The sequence below is a fragment of the Eubalaena glacialis genome, chromosome 3 (genome assembly GCF_028564815.1).
Source record: "Eubalaena glacialis isolate mEubGla1 chromosome 3, mEubGla1.1.hap2.+ XY, whole genome shotgun sequence".
NCBI lineage: Eukaryota > Metazoa > Chordata > Mammalia > Artiodactyla > Balaenidae > Eubalaena > Eubalaena glacialis.
In genome coordinates this window covers 133,336,452-133,361,605 of record NC_083718.1, presented here as the reverse complement: position 1 = coordinate 133,361,605, position 25,154 = coordinate 133,336,452, and the positions used below count along the sequence as shown (strand labels likewise).

General features: G+C 36.1%; 1 protein-coding gene across 1 annotated transcript in view; it reads right to left on the bottom strand.

Annotated features, from left to right (window-relative positions):
• Positions 1–1,353: 1,353 nt before the first annotated feature.
• Positions 1,354–25,154, bottom strand: part of NEGR1 (neuronal growth regulator 1) — a 917,236-nt gene continuing 893,435 nt past the window's right edge. The window contains exon 7 of the mRNA XM_061186448.1: positions 1,354–1,478. Within this exon, the coding sequence (XP_061042431.1) occupies positions 1,354–1,478 (125 nt within the window). The remainder of the gene's footprint in view (positions 1,479–25,154) is intronic.

The following is a 25,154-nucleotide window of genomic DNA, read 5'->3' as shown; positions in this document are numbered from 1 at the left end:
AGAAATAAAGCATGGTAATTTTTTTTTTCTTTTTGGCCTTGTTTGTTTGAGCTGACATGGCTATAGAGAAATATTTAACTGCAGAATTTGTTATTTCAGGGATTGATCTGCTGCATACCAGCATGGAATATTTGTTATAATATATTTTGGAGCTTTTTTGGTATACAATATGCATACCAAACTATCAACTGAGTGACGTTTTCAGATGGAAAATAGGCAAAATACTCCTATCCACAGGAACACTATATCTAGCATACCAACTTACCTGCCACAGAACCAAAAACTTTGAGTGCTTACCAACTCATGTAATATTAGGTAATTGGACTTTGTGTCCTTTCTGACAAACCATCTTAAAAATTTTGGCCTGGAACAGTGAAAGGAAAAGATGCTGTATTGCTAGGCAATCCTTTGGATGGACTGTGCTATCATTTTAAAGGGAATTATTTCCCAGAGTGGATCTAACATTTAGCTACAACTAAAGAAATCATATGGTAGATTTACCTGTACTATGTTAGTTAAATTGTTTTTCATCACAAAACTGAGTCATCGTGGGGCAAAATTCTCAAAATGCTACTGGTAATGAGGGAAGAGATTTTTACAGCTTGATAACTCCTTTGTTCTTTAGAGACAGGATATAGTTTAACTTTATCATTGTGGTTTACTTTTGCTTTCAAATTGTAGAATTTGGCAAAAACACTTTTATTAGTTGGAGATGAAGAGAAAATTATTATTTCATGAAGGCACACCCATGCTGAACTTACAGGAAAGAGAAGCAGAGCTGCACAGCCAGTTATATTACAAGGCTCATTCCTGAAACCTGAATATCATGCGAGCAGAAAAATCTAGATATGTTATATTTTGAAGAAATGATCTGAAGGCAGTATTATTTGCTTTTTTATCAAAAAAGAAAAAAATGCATCTTTGTAAATGTGGATTGACTCTCATTGAAACAGGGAAATGAATGCTTGTATTGCAGCCTTAAAGAATCACGTATTCACTGCAATATTCGTTTTTTGTAAACTACAGCCTGCAACCTAGCAGACCATGACTGAATGCTTTTGAAAAGTTGTAGATTACAAACATGAAATCACAATTAATATCCTCTAAAAGTAATTTCAGAGCTTTCACGTCTTAAAAAAAGGACAATGTGTACTGCTTCACAAGGTAATGTAGCTAATCAAAAAAAGAGTAGAATTAAAGTATTTACATAATGAGCAATTCTACAGAAGGCGATCATCCCCATGTAAGCACTGCTGATTATATCCCACGCTGCTTTTAACAAACTGTACCAGATTGGATCCAGCCATCAGCACTTTCAGAGAATCCTTAAAAGCCTTTTATGGGTCTTTAAATTTATTGTAGAATGGCATTCTTCAGGTAGAATATGCTGGTGAAAGAGGACAGTGTCAACACAAGGTACCAGCAGGAGAAAAGAACGTCAGCGCTCCCGGTAATTCCATACTGGGCTGTACTTGGAGCTGGAAAGAAATGGAAAAGAATAAATCAAAATCTAATTTGTGTCTTTCAAGATCTTAACAATAATCAAAAGGCAGCCGGGTGTACTGGGGAGAACACTGGCATTGGAGTCACACAGACTTAGGTTCACATCTGGTTCTGCTGTATGACAATGTGTGGCCTATTCGACTAACCTCTCTGAGCTTCACTTTTCTCAAGGGCAAAATAGAAATAATATAATCCACCTGGCAGGGCTGCAGTGAGAACTGGAGATGAAGCACATGTAGCACATTGCACTGGGCTGGACGCACACCAAGTATTCAACAAATATCAGCTAACATTATTATTCCTCTTACATTCATTGTAAATATTTGCATTAGTGGACAATATTCATTTAGTATATATTTTAAATTTTTATTGAGGTATAATTGACTTATAACATTGTTTTAGTCTAAGGTGTACAACAGTGTTGATTTGATACATTTATATATTGCAATGTGATTACTACATAACGGTAGCTAATACCTGTATCATGTCACATAATTATCATTTCTTTTCTGTGGTGGGAACAATTAAGATCTAGTCTCTTAGCAACTTTGAAGGTTATAATATAGTATTGTTGTCTATAATCACTAGGCTGTGCATTAGCTTTCCAGAACTTATTTATCTACTGATTGTTAGCTTGTACACTTAAACAACAATCTCCCCAGTTTCCCCAGCTCCCAGCCTCTGGTAACCACTATTCTACTCTCTGTTTTTACAAGTTCTACTTTTTTTAGACTCCACATCTAAGTGATATCATACATATATACATGCATATCTTTTTGGATCTTTTTTATTGGCCAAATACTATACAAAATGCTGGAAAAACAAAGAGATTTTCTCTTCTAATATCTTTTCCAATCCTAGGAACATTAGAATTGCATGTGCAAACTGCAGTGACACAGAAAACTGTGTATTTAAATCTGCCTGGGCAAGGGAAGGATGATTTAACAGAGAGTTTTACCAAAGGGGACCATCATTTGGGTAGGGAAAACAATATATTCAAAGGCATGAGGAAAGGAGAGAGCACGGCATGTATTCTAGGATCTAAAAGTAGGTTAGTCTTGCTGGACTGTGAAGTTTGAGGCCTGGAGTGGAGAGAATTGAAATGGAACTGTAGGCAGATAGAATGATCTTGACTGTAATGAAAAAAAGTTTAGCTTTTTAGACTGAAGGAGATTTTGAAGAATTTGGAGCTGTTGAATTATATGATTACATTCATACATTGGAAAGATCACAGTTTTATACAAAGAGAAGCTCCTGTGGGTACTTGGCTAACAGTCACGTTGAATTTTCACTGAGAGGTTTCACCTAGAGATTCACCAAGCTTGGGATACTGTGGGAGTCCACTGAATGGATTCCACTTCATTTCACAGAGGACAGTTGCCTCTTTGAATGTGAATTATATTGTGTTACAGAAACTGTCACAGGCATGCTCAGCTTTGCTTGAGACTGATTCTCATTTACCATAAGAATAAGAATAGCAATAATAAAAAACTCCACCAACATACTTTTAACTACCTCTTCTTAATGAAACCTGGGTTTCAAGCACTGTTTCCTACTAGGAAATGAATAATGCAATTAAAAAAATACTGTTTCACCCCCAAATTCATAAATCCAGAAGCTGTTTTAGTCACACTGAGTTTGAATTACCAACAGCTAGTTTTTAATGGAACTTTCACCAATGACTACATTTTCATGTTACAAGAAGAATAAATTGTATTGTTTATAACTCTAAGAAATTAAAGGAGATGAAAGATGCATTGGCCCCTGCCAGTGGGGAGTTTTCTTGACAGTACAATTGTTGATTCAATGTGAGTGAGATTCAAGGGCTGAGACTACTACTCTTTAGTAAACATGGAGCAAAATCAACTCTTTGATGTTTTTATTTGCATCACAAATGAGTTTTAAACAAGGAGAAGATGATGAAGAAAATGTCTATTGTTGAACAGATAACTTTTCAAGTTTTGATAGGTAAGAAGTCTAATTTAAAACCACAAAACTCCTTAAATTATTTTCTCTTGTTCAAGACTTAGAACGATGTTTTATTTTTTAATATAAACAAATATTTAATTGGTCTGTTACCTTCTCAGTGACAGCTATTTCAGAGTTATTTTTGCTGTATTTTTAAGAATCTTGAGTGCAATAAAACTGGTATAATAATACAGGACTAATAATAAGCAAAGCACATAAAATGATTTCATAAATAAGAAATAGATCTTAAAAGCCAAGCACACAAAGCAAAGATAACATTTTTATATCATGACAAATTAAATAGTACATTAAGTGGGTAGAGTATAAAAGACTCTCAAAACTCCTTACTCATCCTTTAAAATGCATTTCTGGGGCAATCTTTCCTGAATCCCCTCTCTTTCTCCAACAAGCTGAGCAGATTACCCTATTGTGTCATTAGGTCACAATATATATTCCTTTTTATACAACTATCATACTGCATTGCAAATATTTGTGTACATATCTATTTCTCTCACCAGACTGTAAACTCTCCTAGGTCATGTTTTATTTATCTTAGTGTTTCCAGACACAACGTCTGGCAAGTTCTGGTACATAGTGGATATTCAAGAAATATCTGTTGAATGAACAATTCAATTAAGTAAATAAATAGGCCAGAGTTAAAAGGAGTATGTCTCTCCTACAAAACAGAATCTCTTCTGAAGCAAGCCACTTGTCTATAAGCTAGAGAATCTACCATATGCTTTCTTTCATTCATTCAGCAAATATTTATTAAGCTAGGTACCAGAGACTGTACTAAGTACTGGAAATACAATATATAATAAGGTGGGTATGATCCTTTTGTTACTCAATTTCATATATCTCCATATATATTCCTTTTTATCATATACCTTAAATGCCATCTTTTTCTCCAGTGTGCCTTTATCTTCTACTCAGCCTCCTATTGTTTTAGACATGACAAATATATATCATATTTAAAAATTAAATATTACTTTGTAATTAACAGTATATATATTTTTCCATGGATGTCTCAAATGGATGTATTTTTTAGTTGTTTGTGAATGCAATACTTCCATTAGTCCTAAAATAAAGTAGGAGCCTGTTGCAGCATTGTTACTTGCAATTATTGAATATTATAGAAAATGTACTGTAAAGTAGCTTTTGACAATTAGTAGGCCCCAAAATAAAGAGCAAAGTTAGTTAAGGGAATGTGAGGTCAGATATCTAATGCCAAGTCATATATCATGTATCATCTTTAAGTATACATCGGGCATTGTTTTTTGGTCCTGGGAATTGAACACAAGCAAAGATAAATAAAACTCAATCTCCTCTCAGGGAAGTTTCATTCTAGTTGGAGATATAAATAAAAAGGCAAATATTGAACATTAGGATTTATATAATTACTATAAGGATAATGAATGAACACGGGAGGGCTCCCCAAGGACTCATGGCAGGTAAGTAGTCCAGGCAGCAGACACAGTAACAATTATTTTTTACAAAATGCAGTGATATACACGTTAGTACATATATATATCTCCCTTTAAAAAACTACAGCATAGCAGCCCATTGACTTAGGTATCTTATTATTATGTAATGTTTATCTCATTGACTGATATTTATTATGTGTTTTGGGGGGACTTGTAAACTGAGTGATTTAGAGTACAAGGCTAATGGTACTAAAGTTAGGGGTCTTAGTACTATTTGGGCCACTTAGATTTGCTTGGCATGTTAAATCCCAATCAGCTATTTAAGAAATTAAAGAAAATGTTAAGAAATTAAAGAAGATAACTGTTAGCTTTAGAAATTAGCTTTAAGACTCAATTCAAATATCATCTTTAAAAAGTGAAATGTCTTTATAAAACCATATGACAAATTAATTTGGCATTATATTTAATATCATATTTACATATCTATCTTTCCCCATTAGACCAAGAATGTCTTCAAGCCAAGATTTATTATATGTATATTTTATCATTGGTACAGAACACAGAGTCTAGTACTTAGTAAGTGTTCAATTAAGTATTTGTTGAATGATGATAAAGTTCACATCCATTTCCAATATTATCACCATAAACACATAAGGGGACACAATATCTTGACTTCTTTTTTCAGAAGAATACTTTCATGACCCATATTTTATTCTTTCTTCTCTCTCTAATTTTAGACTCATTCTTACCTTCTAAGACCTGTACAGAGTCAGAATACCTTCCTTCAGCATTTCAGCAGGACCAGGAAGAAAGATCATGAGGCAGATTATAGGGGAAGAGCATGCATCAAACTTTGTAGCATCATCCTCTTGCAGCAAAAGACAGGGAGTGTAGAGGAACCTGGGCCCCCACATATGGTCCTGAATTTGGAGACATCCAGCTATGTCTCTGGGATGGTCAGATCTGTTGTATGTTTCCTGCTATGTTTTTAGTTGCCTATGAATATCATACTGCTACTCATTCTAAGTAGTATTAGAAGGGAAAGGGCATGTGATCACAGGTGTAGTTGGGCTATAGTGAGGGTTTGGTTTCCTTCTGAGTGATATGAGAAGCCACAAGACAGTTTCATGCAGAGGAGGCTAGCTGACATTTTAAAATATACTCTTGACTACTCTGTGGACAGTAGATTGTACTAGTGTAGGCAACAGTAGAAGCCTACGTTAGCCCCAGCCTTCAGGGGTTTCCATTGCCTGTGGAGGGAAGCCAAAGTTGTGTAGCTCAGCATTCAGGGACATCTATTATCTGGTTCTAGTCAACTTATCCAGACTCATACACACTGTTAGCTCCAGTCACATGAGCCATTTTCTAAACACACAGAGTGTTTTCATTATTCCCTGTCATTTGCACATGCTATATCCTTAAGCCTAAAAGGCGTTACTTCCTATTCTCCTTCTCCACCTATCAAAGTCCTATTCCTCCTTAAAGATCTAAAATACCACCTCCTCCATGAGGCCCCCCCAATTTCTCTAATAAGAATTGTTAGTCTCCTGCTTATACCCGATTTCATAAATATATCCTTTTTTACTTATAATAAATTATATATATGTATAATATATACATAGAAAGATATTTATATCTTTCTCTTCCACTGGACTATAAGCATGTTGAAATTATGGAACATTCCTCCTTGTCATATGTGCATTTGTATCTTATATCAAATGTGTTTAACAGATGTATTTTGAATTGAATGTGGGAAAATATTCCTAAATATGATTTGTGTAATCCATGACCACTTTGATAAAATACCCTATTTCAATAGTTGTTCCTATGATTTCTTACTCTTAAGGCAAAGTGTGGAAGGAGGAAACTTCTGTTTCTTTCTTAATACCTATTTAATTGTCTTTGGTTTCGAGGAGAAGAATGAAGAAAGGAGAAGACATTTAAATTGAGAAAGAAAGGAGAAAGAAAAGGGAAGGGAAAGGAGGAAGAAAACAAAAGGGCGAAGATTTAAAACTAAGAGAGAGCGAATGAGAATACCCAGCCCTTGAGCAATGTGTTAGATGCTTTCAAGTTTGCCATTTTATTTAAGAGAAAGAAGGAATGAAATGGGGTATGTCAGGGAGGCTACTTTGGTGTGGTTTACATATCAGAATTTAAAACAAAGAACAGAAAAGGCTGGTTGTTATTCTTCCCACTTTCCTAGTAAAGCTAAAGGCACTCTAGTTTTAAAATATGATGTGCATAATACATGGACTGTAGATCCAGATTTGGTTCAAAGTCCAGCTCCACCTCTTTCTAAATAGACTAACCTAGGCACGTTTCTTAGCTGTGCTTAGTTCAGCATCCTCATCTGCAAATGAGGATTGGTAGTATCTCAGATGTGATCATGAAGATTAAATGTGCTGATACATTTAAAGTACCCAGTACAATATTTAACACAAGATAAACACTCCCTCAAGTGTTATCTAAATGCTATTCATTTGCTCATTCATTTAGCAAATTTAGTGTGTGCTATGTGTGAGGCATTCTCTGAGTCACTGAGCCAAATAGAAATGGCTCCTGTCCCCATAGAGCTTTCTCTTTAGCTTGAGATGTTTTCCATGGAACAAGCCTATTTTACTTCATTCTTGATCTATACTTGGATAAATCAATGTTTCTTTGGTCTTACAAAGCTGTCCTCCATTTTATCTTACAAAAATATTTATTCTCTTCATTACCTTGGCTTCTTTCAGAGGACTTTAATTTAATGCCAATTACTGCTAGATAACTGGCCAGTTTCTTCTGGTTTGCAGGCTCCTTGAAAGCAGGGAGTATGACCTCTTCCATTTCTTCTTTTCCTCCGTCTCTTCCCAAGAGGAATAGTATGGTGCATGGCCTTGGGAGTGGTTTCAGGGCTGATCTAATGCCAAGTTTGGTTTCAGAGGGTGTCTCAGGCATGAAGGAGAAGTGTGTGGGCTATGTGTGGGGTCCAGACCTTTGGGATTTCTCCCCGTTGCCAACAGGAAGATCCAATCTGGGCTTTAATACATATCTTACATCTTGTCTAATTATGATTATCACTTCCAATTACTTACAGCTGCTGCATATTATTTTCAGTCTTGGCAGTTTTCCCTTGTATTGCTCCAGTTTTTATTTTTAGGCAAAAGCAAATGTAACTGTGAAATATTTAGTTTGGTATAATACCAATTACTTGCCTAGGCAATTTCCTTAAATTACTGAAGCTTTAACTAAACTAGCTTTGAGTCATATTTTTAAGATTCTTGTTGCAATCTTAGGTAGAGTTATTTAGCTACATTAACTTTGCTTCCATAAGAAAAACCTGTCCTCAACTTACATTTTACTAAGGAAGCTTATACCTTAATGGGAAGTGAACTATTTACACCTAAATTAGATTTCAAATAAAAAAAAGTGATTAACATGGATTCAAAATACAGTGTATATTAGTCTACTGAGAAATTATGCACCATGGATTCAATCCAAAACACAGTGCAACTCTGTTTCATTACATACTGTGGGAGGAGTTTGCTTGAAAGATAGTTTAATCCTCTCTTTAGCAATGTCCACCCCTTAACACCATCAGCTGGTGTCAGGGATAACACATCAGAGGCTCAGATCACACCCAGATTTTTTGCATCATTTAATTCTGCCTAAATACTGGGTGGAGATTAGGGGAGGAGAGGAGCACCAGGATGGGATATGCTTTACAACTGCATGTACAACTTTTGATTATGGTGTCTGGATGAATCATGCAAGCCTTAGCACAGGCGACATCATCTTATTATTCCTTTCTGCGCTATTTCTTGTGCAATAAAATGGTCCATGCCCTAAGATGGGATGTACTGCATTAAAGACACAGCACAAACCATGTCTTCTCAGGAACCATCCCACACCTATGGAACAGTGATTTCCGGGAGGGAGGGTTTTGTTTGTGTCATTACTGCATGTTCCTATACTATTGACCCTCCAAGATCTTCTTCCTCCCCTAGGCTTGGAATTGAGGAATGCCTGAGTAGCATAGCTGTCATGTGGTAGGGCTACCAATGTATAGATTTTCAGTTGTTTTTACTCAATACACCTTTATTGTGCCATACGTTGTTTCCTGAAATACAGAGGAATAAACATAGTATAGTCCACTTTTCAAGCAGCTCTCAGTCCTTCAGAGTAAGGCTTAATTTGTGAGCCTCTACCACGGCTAGCTCCACTCGTATTTAGGGAAAGACTTGGATAGCTGGCTTCGAATTCCTGCCAGTCAGTCTTCTTTTTTAGAAGGAATCAGGCTAACAAGTGCACATTTGTGCACTTTTCGCAAATTAGAAGCCTAATTTTATGGAAAATCTGTATTTAGATACTTATCCTAACATTTTAGATTTTTACTTTTTCATTTGGTCAAAAACTGAATGCCAATCTTCAGAAAGTTCTGACATTTTTTTACAAACTGATCCTTCACAAGCATAAAAATGTACAATAATTTTCACGAAAAGTATCTCCATTTTGTGTTATAAACAATGAGCAGAATGGCTAGAGAAATCACACCATTCCTTTCTCTTTCTGACTCATGGAATTTCCCTGCCAGCTTGTTCTTAGTAACTACTAAGGTATTTCTCTGGCAAACCACCATCCTTGAATCCTTTTCTACTTGCTAAATAGCCATTTTGCCAAAGTTCACGGTATACAATCCTATTTACTCAGCATAAACTACATTAGGAATTTTAAACATATGTTTGTCTCTGTTATTACCTATATTCAGAAATCTGCCTATTTGTAGATAAATACTTTTTTTCTGCAAATAACCAGATGAAACTCTCCAAGACTATTACCTCTAATTTAAGTGAAAGAGAATAAGTAAGCAATCACCCAAATGGAAAGAAATTCTGCTGCCTTTTTTTCTGTCCTTCATAATCATTGAAAAAAATTTCAGTCTGTATTATTCATCAGTATCTTCTAAATGTGTTAGATATTTTTATTTTTTGCAAGTCAGAAGTGATGTACGTGAATCTATAGTAGCTCTGTTTTGAAGTGTGTTGGCAACAGAGGTAATTTTGTATAACCCGAAATGGTTCTTTGAACTCGGGCAAAGTCCAGTTTTTCATTCCAGGTTGGTTTGCAAATGGGTTCTTTATAAGTGTCATTACATATTTTGTGTGTATGTGTGTGGGAGTGTGTATATGTGTTTTAAAAGCTGCCTTTGTTGTGTGAAATATATACACAAACATACAATACAAATTGCCTTGACTATATAGATTTTAGTTTGGCCCTTTAAGGCATCATCTAGCTGAAGAAAGAAGGTTTTACAGAAATAAAAATAGAAACCCAGCTGTGTTCTTAAGGTCACTAATAGTCACTGCCATTAGCTGTATCATCACTGTGACATTGCTAGTGTGGTAAAAATGGGTGAAATTGCAAACTGGTAAACATTTTTGCAAGTTGAAGGAGTTTGTAAGATTATATATGTGTGGCTATGTGGGTGTGAAATTATTTAAGTTTTTATATAAGTGTTTAAACTTGAAGCTTTAATGATCAAATTATCTTGTTTACTAAATTTTATTCTTTTTATCTTTTGCGTTAGGAAGGTTACCCCAAACGAGCTTCTTTTCTGTTATTCTGTAAAATGGTTCTTTCAGCATTAAGGATAAAGAATTTCATAGGGTTAGATTATTTTTTTCCATTTTTTGGAATATTCCATTTACCTTCCAATTTTTTTCTTAGCTTTTCAAATTCAATAAAGACCAGTGATTACCTGGCTCTGTAGTTCTGATTTACTTAAATTGTTCCACTTGTTATGCTCCAGATTCATTCTCAGTTATTCTCAATGATTCTCTAATCATTGCCATTATATTCTGGCTATTTAAAACACCTTAATAAAATCCAGATGCCTTTGTATGGAATTCAAAACCCTCTTTAAACTTTCCCAAAGTTACCTTTCCAGTCCTATTGCTGGCTGCTCTCTGACACAGCAGGCACACTAGGCAGGAAGGCTCTCTATTCTCAGGGCACGCCCATGCCTTTGCTGTATTTGCAGATTTGCTCACACTCTGCCTTCATCTGGGATGGGCTTCTGCATCGCTACATGTTGGAATAGTACCCATCTTTTAATGTTCATCTCAAATGCAACCTGCTCACAAAGTTAGAACCTGACAGAACTCTAAGGGATACTGGGGATCATTTAGTGCAAACCTTCACTTTGTAGATGAGGAGATGAGGCTGGTAGAGATTGAATGATGTGCTTCAGTCAGAGGCAAAAATAAGACTAGAACTCAAGTATGCTGAATCTCTATGCTTCTACTCCTATGTGGTATTATTGAATTACTGAATTACCACCTAACTCTAGTTGGAATTCATCTGCCAGTTCCTCTTTTGTCCCATAGCCATTTACTTTTACTTATACTTTATCACTCTGGTGTTCATCTCCTTCAATAGAGTCTAAGTTTCTTGAAAACAATGGTGATATTTAATTTACTTTTGTATCACTCACAGGATTTAATCAAGTGATTGGCACTGTCAAAATATTTATTATAGAGAACTATAGATGAATTATTTTAACTTCTGCAGTTTAATGAGGTTTTACTATAAAGCTCAAGAAAAAGAAAGGAGCACTATAGGGAAGGTAATATCATCAATCAATAATGCAGGATTTGGAAACTTTGACTACCATTGCAAAGGAAGGTCGGTTCTAGTTTAGAGAAAAGAAGAAACTTGTATTCTTTGATGTCTCTGAAGACATCATACCATAAACATACAGAGTTAAATACACACACACACACACACACACACACACACACACACACATCCTCCAAGAGAACTGTTAAAGAATCCCTCTTGTCTGTGACTTCTACTTGAATTTGTTAGTTATGGATGGAGACTATATTTATAACAATCAAGCACACCATGTACTAGCTTAGCCCCTCTGTGCCTTAGTTTTCTCCAGCTGAACAAAGGGGATAAAAGTATCTTCCTCATAGTGTTGTTGTGATAGGTAAATGAGCCAACTAGGTAAAGTGCTGAATACAGTGCTAATTTCAGTGTTCATTAAATGGTAGCTTTTAAGATACATTAGTATTTATACAAGACATACCAATGGAAGCCCCTACCTTGGTCCAAGAAGAAATATCCAAGTTGTTGGAATAAAGTCTGGTGTGCCTCAAAGTCCTATACATTTGAAACAGTAACAACCACACCAACAATATGCTCCATTTAAAGCACAGCTCTAAAGGTACAGATCAGAAAATTCACTCATTAAACAAATAATACTTGATTACCTATTAATACTTATTGAGCACTTCTATGCCCATTGTACTGTTCTGTGTGCTGGGGTACAGTCTTCGTGTATTGGTATAATTTCTCACGGTCCTCTAAGTAGATCACAATACTCTGAACAAACTCTACCCTTTACCCCCCTAGGCTGCAATCCTTGTTTCTTCTACTTGGCATCACTCTCTTCCACTTCCTCCCAATTTTCCAGCCTCTGTATGAAATAATTTTCCTTCTCCTTAAGAACCTAGTTCCAGGGTTACCTCTGTGATAACTTCTTTGACCCTTTAACCATTACTTATTCCTCCCTTGAGACCCCTTTGCATTTCAAACTCCTCTCTCCTGACCTTGCTCACAGACTTGCCACCTCACCTAGACTGAGTTGCTAAAGGGCAGGGATCATGTTTTGTTCATCTTTCTTTGCTTCTCTTTTTCTCTTCCCCAGAGGCTAACACAGTGACTGCTCCTAATGAGGGCTTCATAAATAACTTCTTTTTATCTTCATGAGATAAATTCGCAAAGTATGTTTCACTCACCTTTTGTGTCTTGCTTTACATCGTCTCATTACCTTTTTGTTTTAGCTGGTGCTATGACCACCAGCTGTGTGCAGGGCAAACAATTCTGAGATATGTTCCACCTGGCTTCTCAGAGGATCCCCAGTAGGATGGAGCCCAGTGACCCACAGCAGGGACCAGCTCAGTAACACATTCTTGGACTGGCTTTCCCTCCTTCTCTCTTTAACTTGTTCCAGTCTCCCACCACTCTTTCTTGAAATTCCTTTCCACAGTAATCACTTATAAGTGAGCTGCTCATTTTGGCAGGACCCAGACAAAGATAACACTCTTCTATGAAGAAGAGAAGAGTAGCAGGTTATTAATACTGTTCAATTTCACATTCCCCCACAGAGCATGGTGCTTTGCACATAATAGGTGTGCAATAAATTAATTTTGGATAAATAAGTCAATTGAAAGTCAACAATTATCCTATCTCTTTGCTTCCAGTTTTCTTGGCTCATGGTAATTCAGTTGCATCACTTTTTTGAGGTTGGCATTAATTATCCTATTAGGCACATACCCTTAATAATGAAAAAGGGGCCTTAAAATCTTAATTAAATCTGATATTTTTTTCCTCATAGATTTTATCCCAGGAATATTATCCACTGTTTTATGCTATCATCATTTTGGTTTCTGCTACAACAGCAACATTGCCTAATGAAAGTTCTGTCTCCTATTGTATTTCTTAAATATTTTAAAGCACTCATGGTCCTTATATTTTTATTATGATTTCAGCTATAAAATACTCCTCTCCCTACAACATCAAAATGCTCTTTTCTCGAGCCTCCAGCTTGCCTTACATTTTCTACCTAAAGTGATCCAACTTCTAAAATGGGAAAATGGTATATACAACTGCTATGAAAGGAACCTGGGGACATGCACACAAAAATCACATGCTAGGGAATTCTAGTCCAAAGGACAGTCCAGCAAAGGATGAAAAGAAAAAAGATGACTGCATTTGCATAGTGACTCTAACAATGAACATATTCTGCAATCTGGATTCATGTTTATTTTAAAGTATGATTAGTAATTTTCTTTCTGGAAAATAAAGACAATATGCTGCTCATAACTTTTCTGGACACTAATCAAGATATTTAAAAAAGAAGGGTGGGAATTTTTTCAACTATTACATCAGAACACCTCACCTCTGCCTCACTTTTATAGATATTGCAAATTTGGCCACTTACATTACTGTTTGAAAGAGTTTTTAACTGAAACTTAAATCAGGCTTCCTGGGACTACATTGGTAAGTTATTCAGTCTATCAGCTGTTAAGTTTATATCCATAGTTCCTTTGATCACAAAACACTAGGAGAAGCCTTGTCATTTCTTAAGACAAAGACTTTACTTTATTGAGATTTCTCTACTTTAGCACTATTTTCAATTATCCTTAACCTAAATATATGCACTTGAACCTCAAACTGGAAAATTAATCTTAGATAAGTCAGAAAATGAATAACTTAGGAATAACTGACTTTTATAACAGTAATCACATTACTTATTCAACAAATGCCTACAGAGCACCTTCTTTGTGACAGTCATTGTGCTCAGGGTTGAATACACAAGGATGAACAGGACCTAATCTGGGCTTTGAGGAACTTACAGTCACGTAGAAACAAAACATTCTACTCTAGAAGAAAAGGGATGATTTTCACCAAATCAAATATTATTAGAATTCTAGAGTTAAAGGAACTTTGAGACTCTATTAGCCTTTGTCAAACTATAATCAAATCAGAAATCTAGTTAGAGAAAGACATTTTAGGGTTATGCCATTTTAAAGCCAGAAGAATCTGAGGCCTAGAGAGGAAAGAGCTACATAGAGAATTAATGCAAGTCTCTAGACTTTGAGTTTGGTGTCCTTTCCAGAACACTGCACTGCCCACATTAATTTATTTAGTATCTTGTTTCAGGTTTTTATAGCTCTCACTTGCTTATTAATATTGAATGTATCAAATACAACCTTAAAATGTTTCTAAATAGAAAGTGATAAAAATAATTTTATAGTCTAGTAAACTATACAACAGTGACACACCACTTTAGTCATGTCAATCAATAAGATACAGAATGAGTTTTTCCTACATACACGCTAACCGTGATACAATTATTTTGAAATATCAAATGTTTGAAATAATTTCTAAGATCTGTAGTCAATGTATGTTTTATTTGCATCTCTCATTATGTGCTCAACTTGGACTTTTTTCATCCATCCAGCATATGAACCTCATAATATTTCTTTTCTTTTTTCTTTTGCCTTGAATTAACACATTTTGTTGGCAAAAACGAATCACTTGACCACACCTAACTTCAAAGTGGGTGGAGAAGTGCAATCCTCCCAAGCTCTCAGAAGGATAATCAAAATATTTGTTTGATAGCCCTAATGATTACAACAATGAACCCTTATGGTCAACAAATATTTGCTTCACTCTTCTTGTCACATGCAATACATTCTTGCTCTTCCTGTGAGCAGTTATTAGTCAAAAGAGATAGTTGCTCCATGCATCTTCTTCCCCCCCCACCAGTTTTATTGAGAAATAATTGATGTACATCACTGTATATGTTTAAGGTGTACAGCATGATGGTTTGATTTACATATATTGTAAAATGATTATCACAATAGATTCAGCTAACATCCATCTTCTCATATAGATACAATTAAAAGAAAAACAGGAAGAAAAGAATAAAAACCCTTCTCCTTGTAAGGAGAATTCTTAGGATTGCCTCTCTCAGCAACTTTCACATATATCATACAGCAGTGTTAGCTATAGTCATCATGTTGTACATTACATCCCTAGTACTTATTTATCTTATAACTAACCACCTTTCTCCAGTTCCTCTTCTACCCACCCTCTGCCTCTGATAACCATAAGAGTCTGATCTCTTTTTCTATGAGTTTAGTTTTTTTCTTTCTTTTTTTTTCTTTTCTTTTCTTCTTCTTTTTTTTTTTTGGTAGATTCCATATATAAGTGAGATCATACAGTATTTGTCTTCCTCTGACTTATTTCACTTAGCATAACACCTTCCAGGTCCATCTATGTTGTCACAAATGACAAGATTTACTCAGTTTTAAAGTTTGAATAAATTCCATTGTATGTATATATACCACAACTTCTTTATTTGTTCATCCATTGATGGACGCTTAGGTTGTCTCCGTGTCTTGGCTATTGTAAACAATGCTGCTGTGAACATGGGGATGTAGATATCTTTCTGAGTTAGTGTTCTCATTATCTTTGAATATATTCCCAGAAGTGGAATTGGTGGGTCATAAGGTCATTTTTTTTTAATATTTTGAGGATCCTCCAAAGTATTTTCCATAGTGACTGTACCAATTTACAATCCCACTAACAGTGTACAAGGGTTCCCTTTTCACCACATCCATGCCAGCATTTGTTATCTCTTATCTTTTTGATGATGGTCTAACAGGTGTAAGGTGATTATCATTGTGGTTTAAAATTGCATTTCCCTAATGACTGGTGATGTTGAGCATCTTTTCATGTATCTTTTGGCCTTTCAAATATCTTCTTTGGAGAAGTGTCTATTCAGGTCCTTCGCCCATTTTTAAAGTGGGTTACTTATTTATTTATAACTTTTAAACTAGAGTTGTGAGGTATGTACCACTCTTACCATATTGCAGAATCTAACTATGACTATATATTTACCATTACCAGTGAGATTTATGCCACCTTTTTGTGTTTTTCTGGTGTTAATTAACATTCTTTTACTTCCACTCAGAGAACTCCCTTTAGCATTTCTTGTAAAGCAGGTCCAGTGGTAATAAACTCCCTCAGCTTTTATTTGTTTGGAAAAGTCTCTATCCCTCCTTCATTTCTGAAGGACAGCTTCACCAGGTATAGAATTCTTGGTTGACAGTTATTTTCTATCAATATTTTGAATATGTCATCCCATTCTCTCCTGGTCTGAAAGGTTTCTGTTGAGATATCTGCCAATAATCTTATGGAGATTCCCTTGTATATAATTTCTCTCTTTTCTCTTACTGCTCTTAAAAGTCTTTCATTGTCTTTGACTTATGAAAATTTAATTATAATATATCTCAGTGTAGCTCTATTTGGCTTCAATCTATTTGGGATCTTTTGGGCCTCACTGATCTGGAGAGCCTGATGGATCTGGGTCCATTTCTCTTTCCAGCTTTCGGAAGTTTTCAGCCATTATCGCTTTATACTTTCTGTCCCTTTCTCGATTTCCCATAATGTGAATATTGTTTCTTTTCATTGTGTCTCATAATTCCTGTAGGCTTCCTTCACTATTTATTTTTTTCATTCTTTTTTCTTTCTGCTCCTTTGGTTAATTTCTAATGTCCTGTCCTCCGTTGCTGATTCTTTCCTGTGCATGGTTGTGTCTACTTTTGAAACTCTCTATTGAATTCTTCAGTTCAGCTATTGTATTTTTCAACTCTAAGATACCTGTTTTTGTTTGTTTGTTTTGATGGCTGCTATTTCCTTGTCAAACTTCTCATTTTGTTCCTGTATTTTTTTCCTAATTTTGTTTTGTTGTCTGTCTGTGTTTTCTTATAGTTCACTAAACTTCCTTAAGAGGATTATTCTGAATTCTTTGACAGTTCATAGATCTCCATTTATCTAGGGTAAGTTATTGGAGCTTTATTAGCTTCCTTTGGTGTTGTCATATTTACTGGATTTTCCATGATCCTTGATTCCTTACGTGAGTATGTGTGCATTTGAGTAATGGGGTTACTCTTCATACTTTACAGGTTTGCTTTGGCAGAGACAGTTTTTCACCAGTCAGCTCAGTTCGGGTTTATGGGTGTGTTTGCTGGTAAATGTCTTTGAGCAGGTGGGTTCTGCTATTCGGGTCTACTTTGGGTGAGACACCTTTTGAGCTTTGAGGATTGGGATTGGGGAGCATGCCACTGGCTGAGAACAGATGGATAGGACTGCTGGTTTGATCTCCTACCCAAGAGAGGCTATAGGATGGGCTCTGAAGTTGCCTGAATTCTCTGGTCAAGCTTACTAGATGGTCAGGACTGGGTACTCTATTTAGTAATAGATGGGACTATGAATTAGCTTTCCTGTCCTGGCCTATACAACTTGTTGTTTGGGGGCCTGAATCAGGCCTGAGTATGCACTGAATTCCCTGGGCAGATAAGAACACCTGTTTTGCTCTACACATAGGGGAAGCCTATGGGCTGTGCTCTCTGTTCAAGTGCCAATGTGCATAGGACTATTGGATGGGCTCTGCAGCTTCCTGTATGCTCTGGTTAGGTTCCCTGGTCAGGCAGGTTAAAAGCTGTCTTCAGTGATGAGCACGGTTATACATTAGATTTCCTGCCCAGGCTCAGCCGGAAAAGCAGTTCTAAAAACCTGTAAGTTCTTTGTTGTCTTAGCTCAAGCTGACCCACACCCCAAGTCCCCCGGCTGGACAGGGCCACTGGCTTTGCTCTGCAAACTATTGGCTCTGCCTGCCATTCTCTTGGCTTGAACACTGCTGGTCCACACAGCTTTCAGGTGTTTTCATCAACCCTTCTGGTCAGACACGGCCGAAGACACAGTGAGTGGGGCTATGGCTAGATTATGTCTTGATTCATCAGATTCTCAAAGGTACACATAAAATCAGAAAATTATTTAGAACATCTCTGCATAAAATGCAGGGTTTTGGTTTTTTTCTTCAAGCGAAGGACAAGCTTCAGTTTCTTATTCATGCTTGGGGTCAGGACATGAAAACTTGAAAAATGGAAAACGGGTTAAAGGAACCATAGATTATTAGAGAGCAAAGATTAATTTAAAGACAATTAATGTGTTAATTTGGTTTTACTGCAATAACATTTCTCCACCTTCCTAGTATACCGATAGCTAAGAGTAATTGCTAAAGAAATCAGAAAGCCGCTTTAAAACTACATGTTCTAATATACATTTTCCATTTCACACTAAATTTAATTATGATCACAATTAATAAGAAAATTTAACATCATCCTAGTGGTCAAAATGATTTCTAAATTTCCATGTAAGTTTATGTGTAGGATTTAAGGAAAGCAACCATAATGTCATTTCCTTTCCTGTGTATACTTAGAAACATGTCTTATTATAATAAGGTTTGGGCTACATAATTGCACTTGGGTGTACTTTTATTAATCTTAAAATTAGAAAAGACAGATGATTATTTTCTCCTTTCACCAAAAAGGGAAAAGATATTAAATGTTAATATCTCATTGTTACACATTTTTTTTCCCTGAAGATAAAGGGAAATAAAAAGAATGCAATAAGTACTGTGCATGTTCCTACTAATCTTACCAGAATCTCCTCCTATATTAAACTATTCTTGTCTATCCTATTTAAACTATTCTTCTGATATTCTTCACATATGACCAAGATGATGCTTTGCTAAGTTTAAGCATTATGGCAGCTACCAGCTTATGAAGAGTAATAGAGCAGCTTTTTCCATATGTGTGAATCAGAAGCAAGAAACTCACCAATAATACAAATAGAGTTTTTCATTAAGCAGCATGCCTGTTTATTACAGAGCAACAATAATAAATTTTTTGGATTTCAATTTAACATTGAAAACAAATCCCAATTCCCCCATCTCTTTGATGCAGCGGGCTGCACTATGCATAATGTCTGGTATACAATGGCAGTGTCTATTGTTACAGAACTGGCTTATTTGTGTATTGAAAGCTTCATTCAAATTTGTATGGTTCAGAATGTTCAATGAAATACACAAATTGACTAGTTCAATATTTCTCAATTTGTCATAGTGGTTTTTATGTGAGTGCTTTCCTTATTTATGACAACCATAATGCCGTTTTTATTTCATAGGGAACAAGGTGACAAGTCCTGTGAAATCTCACGGTCTAGTGCGAAAGGCAGGGCCCTAGGTCAACCTCAAAGTCACTTTTAGGACCATGAAAACCACCTCAGACTAGATCTGGGCTTAGCAGCTACAGAAAAATAACCCATGGAAAGCCTTATTTTATTGTTTGCTGACAATGAAATGAAATATAATAAGGACATATTATAAAAAGGAATTTGTAAGTGAAAGGGAGTGATTGAGAAGATGCAAGGTGAGTGTTGGAAAAGATACTGAAACTTAAACAATGCTGGGGGGAAGGAGTCATTCATCCAGGGAGACCCCACGATTGAAAACATCGGCGGAAGCACAAACGTACTCAATTTGGAGCCCTGCAAATACATGTCTTCACATTGGACACTTTGAGTCGTTTTCTATTCCTAGGTATGTTTACTAAATTATATGAATCTAGTAATTCCAATTATCCTTTGAATATCCATCCTAAAATGCATTTTACACCATTGAATTGCATTTGGTTTTGTTTTTAAGTTACAGAAAAGAAATCTTGAGTCAGTAAATATGGTTTGATCTCCAGGTCACTGAATCATGAAAGAAATAGATTCAAAAAGCTATTTTAAAATAAGGGAAAATGATAAAACCCTGAAAGAAAAAGTTGAATGTCACTATTTCTTAGGTGCTAATTAGAGACATGCTTAATTGCATGTTGTTCGTTTGAAGATATTACCTCTTCATCACTTCACTGGTAGGTAGAGATCATTGGTCCTTTTCCAGCTGGTTACACATGATGCTGAGAAAACTAGACTCTTCTACTTGACATAGATAACTTACTATTTTAATTCCTGAGGTGACATATTTCCAGTGTTAAATACAGACCAGAATAACAATTGCATTATAATTATCAAACATTTGAGCAAGGCAAGTAAAGGACTGCCCAGAGTACTCTTTCTTTTTTTAAACATTTTTTCACTTCATTTTGTTCTCTGATTACATAACTATTACCCCTCCTTTTCTTTTGCAAAGTAAATTGCTTTTAGAAAATTTTTAGTATAAATAATTAAGACCTTCAACAAAATACTGTGAAGTACTGTGAACCTCAATTTTCTGTCTGTAGGATGGGGTTATTAATACCCATGGGTCATTATGAGTGTTAGAAGAGATAACTACTTGTCATGTATAAATCAGTTTATAAAGGCAATTTTGTTCCAGGGCATAATTCTCAGATGCTGATAATTGGATCTTTAAAGAAAAAAAAAAACAAAAAAACCCTCTTAAATTGGTTGTCATTTGTTAAACAAAGAATGGTATGTCTTCAGGTGACCAATCACCTCAATCATGGCTGTAAGGTGAATTGTAATGGCCCCAAACTAATTTATTCAGGTAAAATAAAATTCTACTCACTTGGAGGCTCAGTTTTATCTATTAGTAATTGGCTTGGTAAGATATCTGACTTCTAAAAGTATTTTTATCATTCATTCATGCAGGCATTTATGGATTCATATAAGAAATATTTATTTAGTATCCACAGGGCACAGAATTGGCTGGGTGTCACAGGTACTCCCCTTCCCCATCTCCCAAGATTTCTATCCCCTGGTTGATCAAGCAACACTAATCTTGGTACTACTGTGAAAGGATTTTGCAGATGTAATTAAAGTCCCAAGTTAGTTGGCCTTAAAATATGGAGATGGTCTGGGTGGGCCTAACCTAGTCTCATGAGTCCCATTAAAAATAGGAACTTTCTGCACTGGTGGCAGAAGAGCAAGTCAGAGAATAAAACCTTGAGGGGGATTTGACTTGATGTTGCTGACTTGAGGATGGAGGGGCCCATGCGTTTAGAAATACAAGTGATCTTTAGAAGCAGAGAGTAGCCTTTGTCCAATCGTCAACAAGGAAATGAGACCTCAGTCCTATAATCACAAGGAACTGGATCCTGACAACAACCTGAATAAACCTGAAAGTGAATTCTTCCCTGGAGCCTTATAGACACCTTGATTTCAGCCTGGTGAGATCATACATAGAGAACCCAGTTGAGCCGTGTTGCACTTCAGGAGTACAGAACAGAACTGTGAGCTAATAAATTTGTGTTGCTTTTTTAAAACCACTGCGTTCATGGAAATTGTTTCATAGCAACAGAAAAAGAAAGCAATCATTGATCTCCTTTCATACTGTGACACATCACATAAACTACTGAAAACAATGCAAGGGTTAAAGAGGCAAAAGTTAGAAATGGAAAACCAAAAGACATGTCAAGGTGAAATGACGGAGCGTTAAATAAGCAGCACATATAGTAAGTGCTCTTAGTTCCAAGAAGGGTGTTTCACAGTGGGCTGGACTGTTTTGAGTTCTTCCTGGAGTAGGGGGCCACAAAAAGCATGGGAAGGTTTGGCAGGGCAGAATTTCTCTTATAGTTTCAAATAAATCTCTCTTTGATCCTATTTGCTATCTTTAATTCAAGTTTTTGTTTAGATGACATTCTATAATCCTGTGCTATGTCTGTTCTCCATGTTTCTTACAAAGCTTTCCTCACCTTTGCAAACAATAAAAACAAAGCCTCCAATCAGAGACTCCAGGGGTCAGTACTATTGTTCCATTGAGTTGAAAGGAAATCATCATAAGCCACTTATAAATCCAAGATTACTCCAATTCCATGCAGAGCCGTGAATGAGATAATATGTTCATATATGTAATCTCTATCCAGAGTACAAGAAAGCTTGACCAGAAGCCCTGAGTGCACTCTCCCACACTTTTTAAATATGAAATGCCTTAATCTGAACACTTATCAGTGAATAACTAATCCTAGTAAGCACATCACCATGCTCATTTTCTAACTCCTTTGTGGTCAAATAATGAATACAGATGATACAGAAAATAGGCACCATGGCAAATTTGGACAAATAGAATTTAGAGACAGTGACAGAAAGCTTAGTCAAGCATAATGGGCACAAAACAAAAAATAAAAATCAGGACAAAAACCATCAAACATTCCCCAGAGGCTCAGAGGCTCATGATTTCATAAGAGAGTCTGCCTCTAGAGTCCTTTGGCTTAGTGCGACCTCCTCCTTTTCTAGCAATCACACTCCGACAGCTAAAAGATGATTGGACTATAACACTCACTATTTACAGTAGCTATTGATGCTGCTAGAATACATACATACATACATAAATCAATAAATCAGTAAATAAATATGTAGAAGATAAAGAGTAAAGCCCTGGGTTCATCTTACTTCCCCAAGGTTGCAATCTAATTGTGTTTCCAGTGGGGAAAAAGGCACACACACATTCTCATAAAAAACATTTTTTTTACATACAAAAAGTAAAGCCAACGTACTTTTTTTCTTGTACCATCTCTCCATTAAACTGCTATTTGCTACTTATCATTCATGAATAGAAGAATGGATGGAATGAACAAAGCATGGATTTTTGCTGTTCCTGTCATGTAAAGTTACAGCAAATAAATCGCACAGAGGAAAGAATAAATGTAGAAATAACCTAAACCTTTTTATGTAGATGAAGTGAAAAAGCGGCCTCCTTTAGAATTGCTTCTTTAGATTATAATAGCAATTTATGTTAAAAGTCACTATGACAAATCAGCCCATAATTTATTTTAAAAAGTTAAACTAGCAAGATCAAGCGTACTGGAGGTGGTATTTCATCTTATCATATTAAAACAGTCTTCCCAAATGTAAAAGATAATCTCAACTGCTGTGTTCTGTAAGCAAGCAGAAAATTATGTAAATCTGATTTCCTTACTATGCATTTGCTATCTCTTCAAAGCTTACTAAATCATATCCAGATTTGTAAACACAAAAGCACTGGATCCAAGATACATTTGCTTTTCAAACACTCAGAATGAAAAAAGGTATTTTGCAAGGTGTAATTGAAAAATTCCTATCTGTTTTCAAAAGCTAACAAATCAACGGTTGTGTGAGATTAAAAAAAAAAAAAAAAACATCACCTCTTAACTTATTATGGGCTTAATTGCTTCCTCATAATGGACTGTGACAATGGGATTGCAATAAGAATAGCACCTGCCTTGAAAATCACATATCAAAGAGATGCCAGTGAGGAGCAGGAAACCCACACAGCAGCCATGTTGAAGTTCTTCATCTACTCCTTAGTTTGCTCCACCGCTTACCCATCTCCTTTAAGCCTATTTAGACTCATTGCCTGAATAACTGGTGTTTATTCTGTTAGCTCACTTAAAAATGTCTGCACCTGTATGAGACAGGACTTCTAAGTCTGAGACTTCTAAGACATAGAGGCACATGCAAGTAGTTGGGTATTTATCTGAGCCCAAACTCAGAGACTGTCTTCCTTACAGACACAGGAGCCCCCTGCATGTTCAATATTTATCTGAGCCCAAACTCAGAGATTGTCTTTCTTACAGACACAGAAGCCCCCTGCATGTTCAATATTTATCTGAGCCCAAACTCAGAGACTGTCTTCCTTACAGACACAGAAGCCCCCTGCATGTTCAATATTTATCTGAGCCCAAACTCAGAGATTGTCTTTCTTACAGACACAGAAGCCCCCTGCATGTTCAATATTTATCTGAGCCCAAACTCAGAGATTGTCTTCCTTACAGACACAGAAGCCCCCTGCATGGTCAATCTGCTCTCCTGTGTGAGAGAAGACAAAGCCGGTGAGCCAGATTGCACAAGCATCTCGAGTCAATAACCATGCCAAAAGGGTGGACTATCCTCATTCTTCCTTTGATACGAAGAAGAAAATTCTTTGATATTAAGGTTAATTGGTTAAGTTCATTTCTATTATGGATTTGCATTTGTTTGCATTAACGTAGCTTAATCTTTTTATATATATACATCTAATGCTATGTATTCTTTCACCAATAATTTATTTTGTATTTAGAGCAAGAGAGGAAATCCTTTACTTTTTCTATGAAGAGTTGACCAAGGACAATAAATCAATAGGTTAAAAGATATTTAACTTACTACTGGTTATGTTTCAGTTAATAGAAACGTATAGTATTTCATGCACCTTTTAAAAATGAGAATAGGGGCTTCCCTGGTGGCGCAGCGGTTGAGAATCTGCCTGCCAATGCAAGGGGACACGGGTTCGAGCCCTGGTCTGGGAAGATCCCACATGCCGCGGAGCAACTAAGCCCGTGTGCCACAACTACTGAGCCTGCGCGTCTGGAGCCTGTGCTCCGCAAGAAGAGAGGCCGCGATAGTGAGAGGCCCGCGCACCGCGATGAAGAGTGGCCCCCGCTTGCCGCGACTAGAGAAAGCCCTCGCACAGAAACGAAGACCCAACACAGCCAAAAATAAACAAATAAATAGATAAAAAAGTGAAATTCTTAAAAAAAAAAAAAAAAAAAATGAGAATAATAAAAACAGACTCTGTTTCCAGTTCCTGGCATTCAGGAGGTAGTTAAATGTTTGTTAAGCAAATGAGTAAGCAATAAATTCAGTAAGCAAACAAACATAAATTTTGGTTCTATGTTAATGAATCGTGTCAACTGTAATAAGTTAATACTCCATTCTAACTCTAATACCCTAGAATTTTAAGTGATAGATTGATTCAATGACATAAAGAGAGTAAAGAAAGAGTGTTCTGCACTTAGATATGGTATGAGCCATACAAAGAGAATGGCCAACAAAGACAGTAGGAGAAATAATAATGAAAGATGTGCTTAAAGGAAATTATGCAGCCATACATAACAC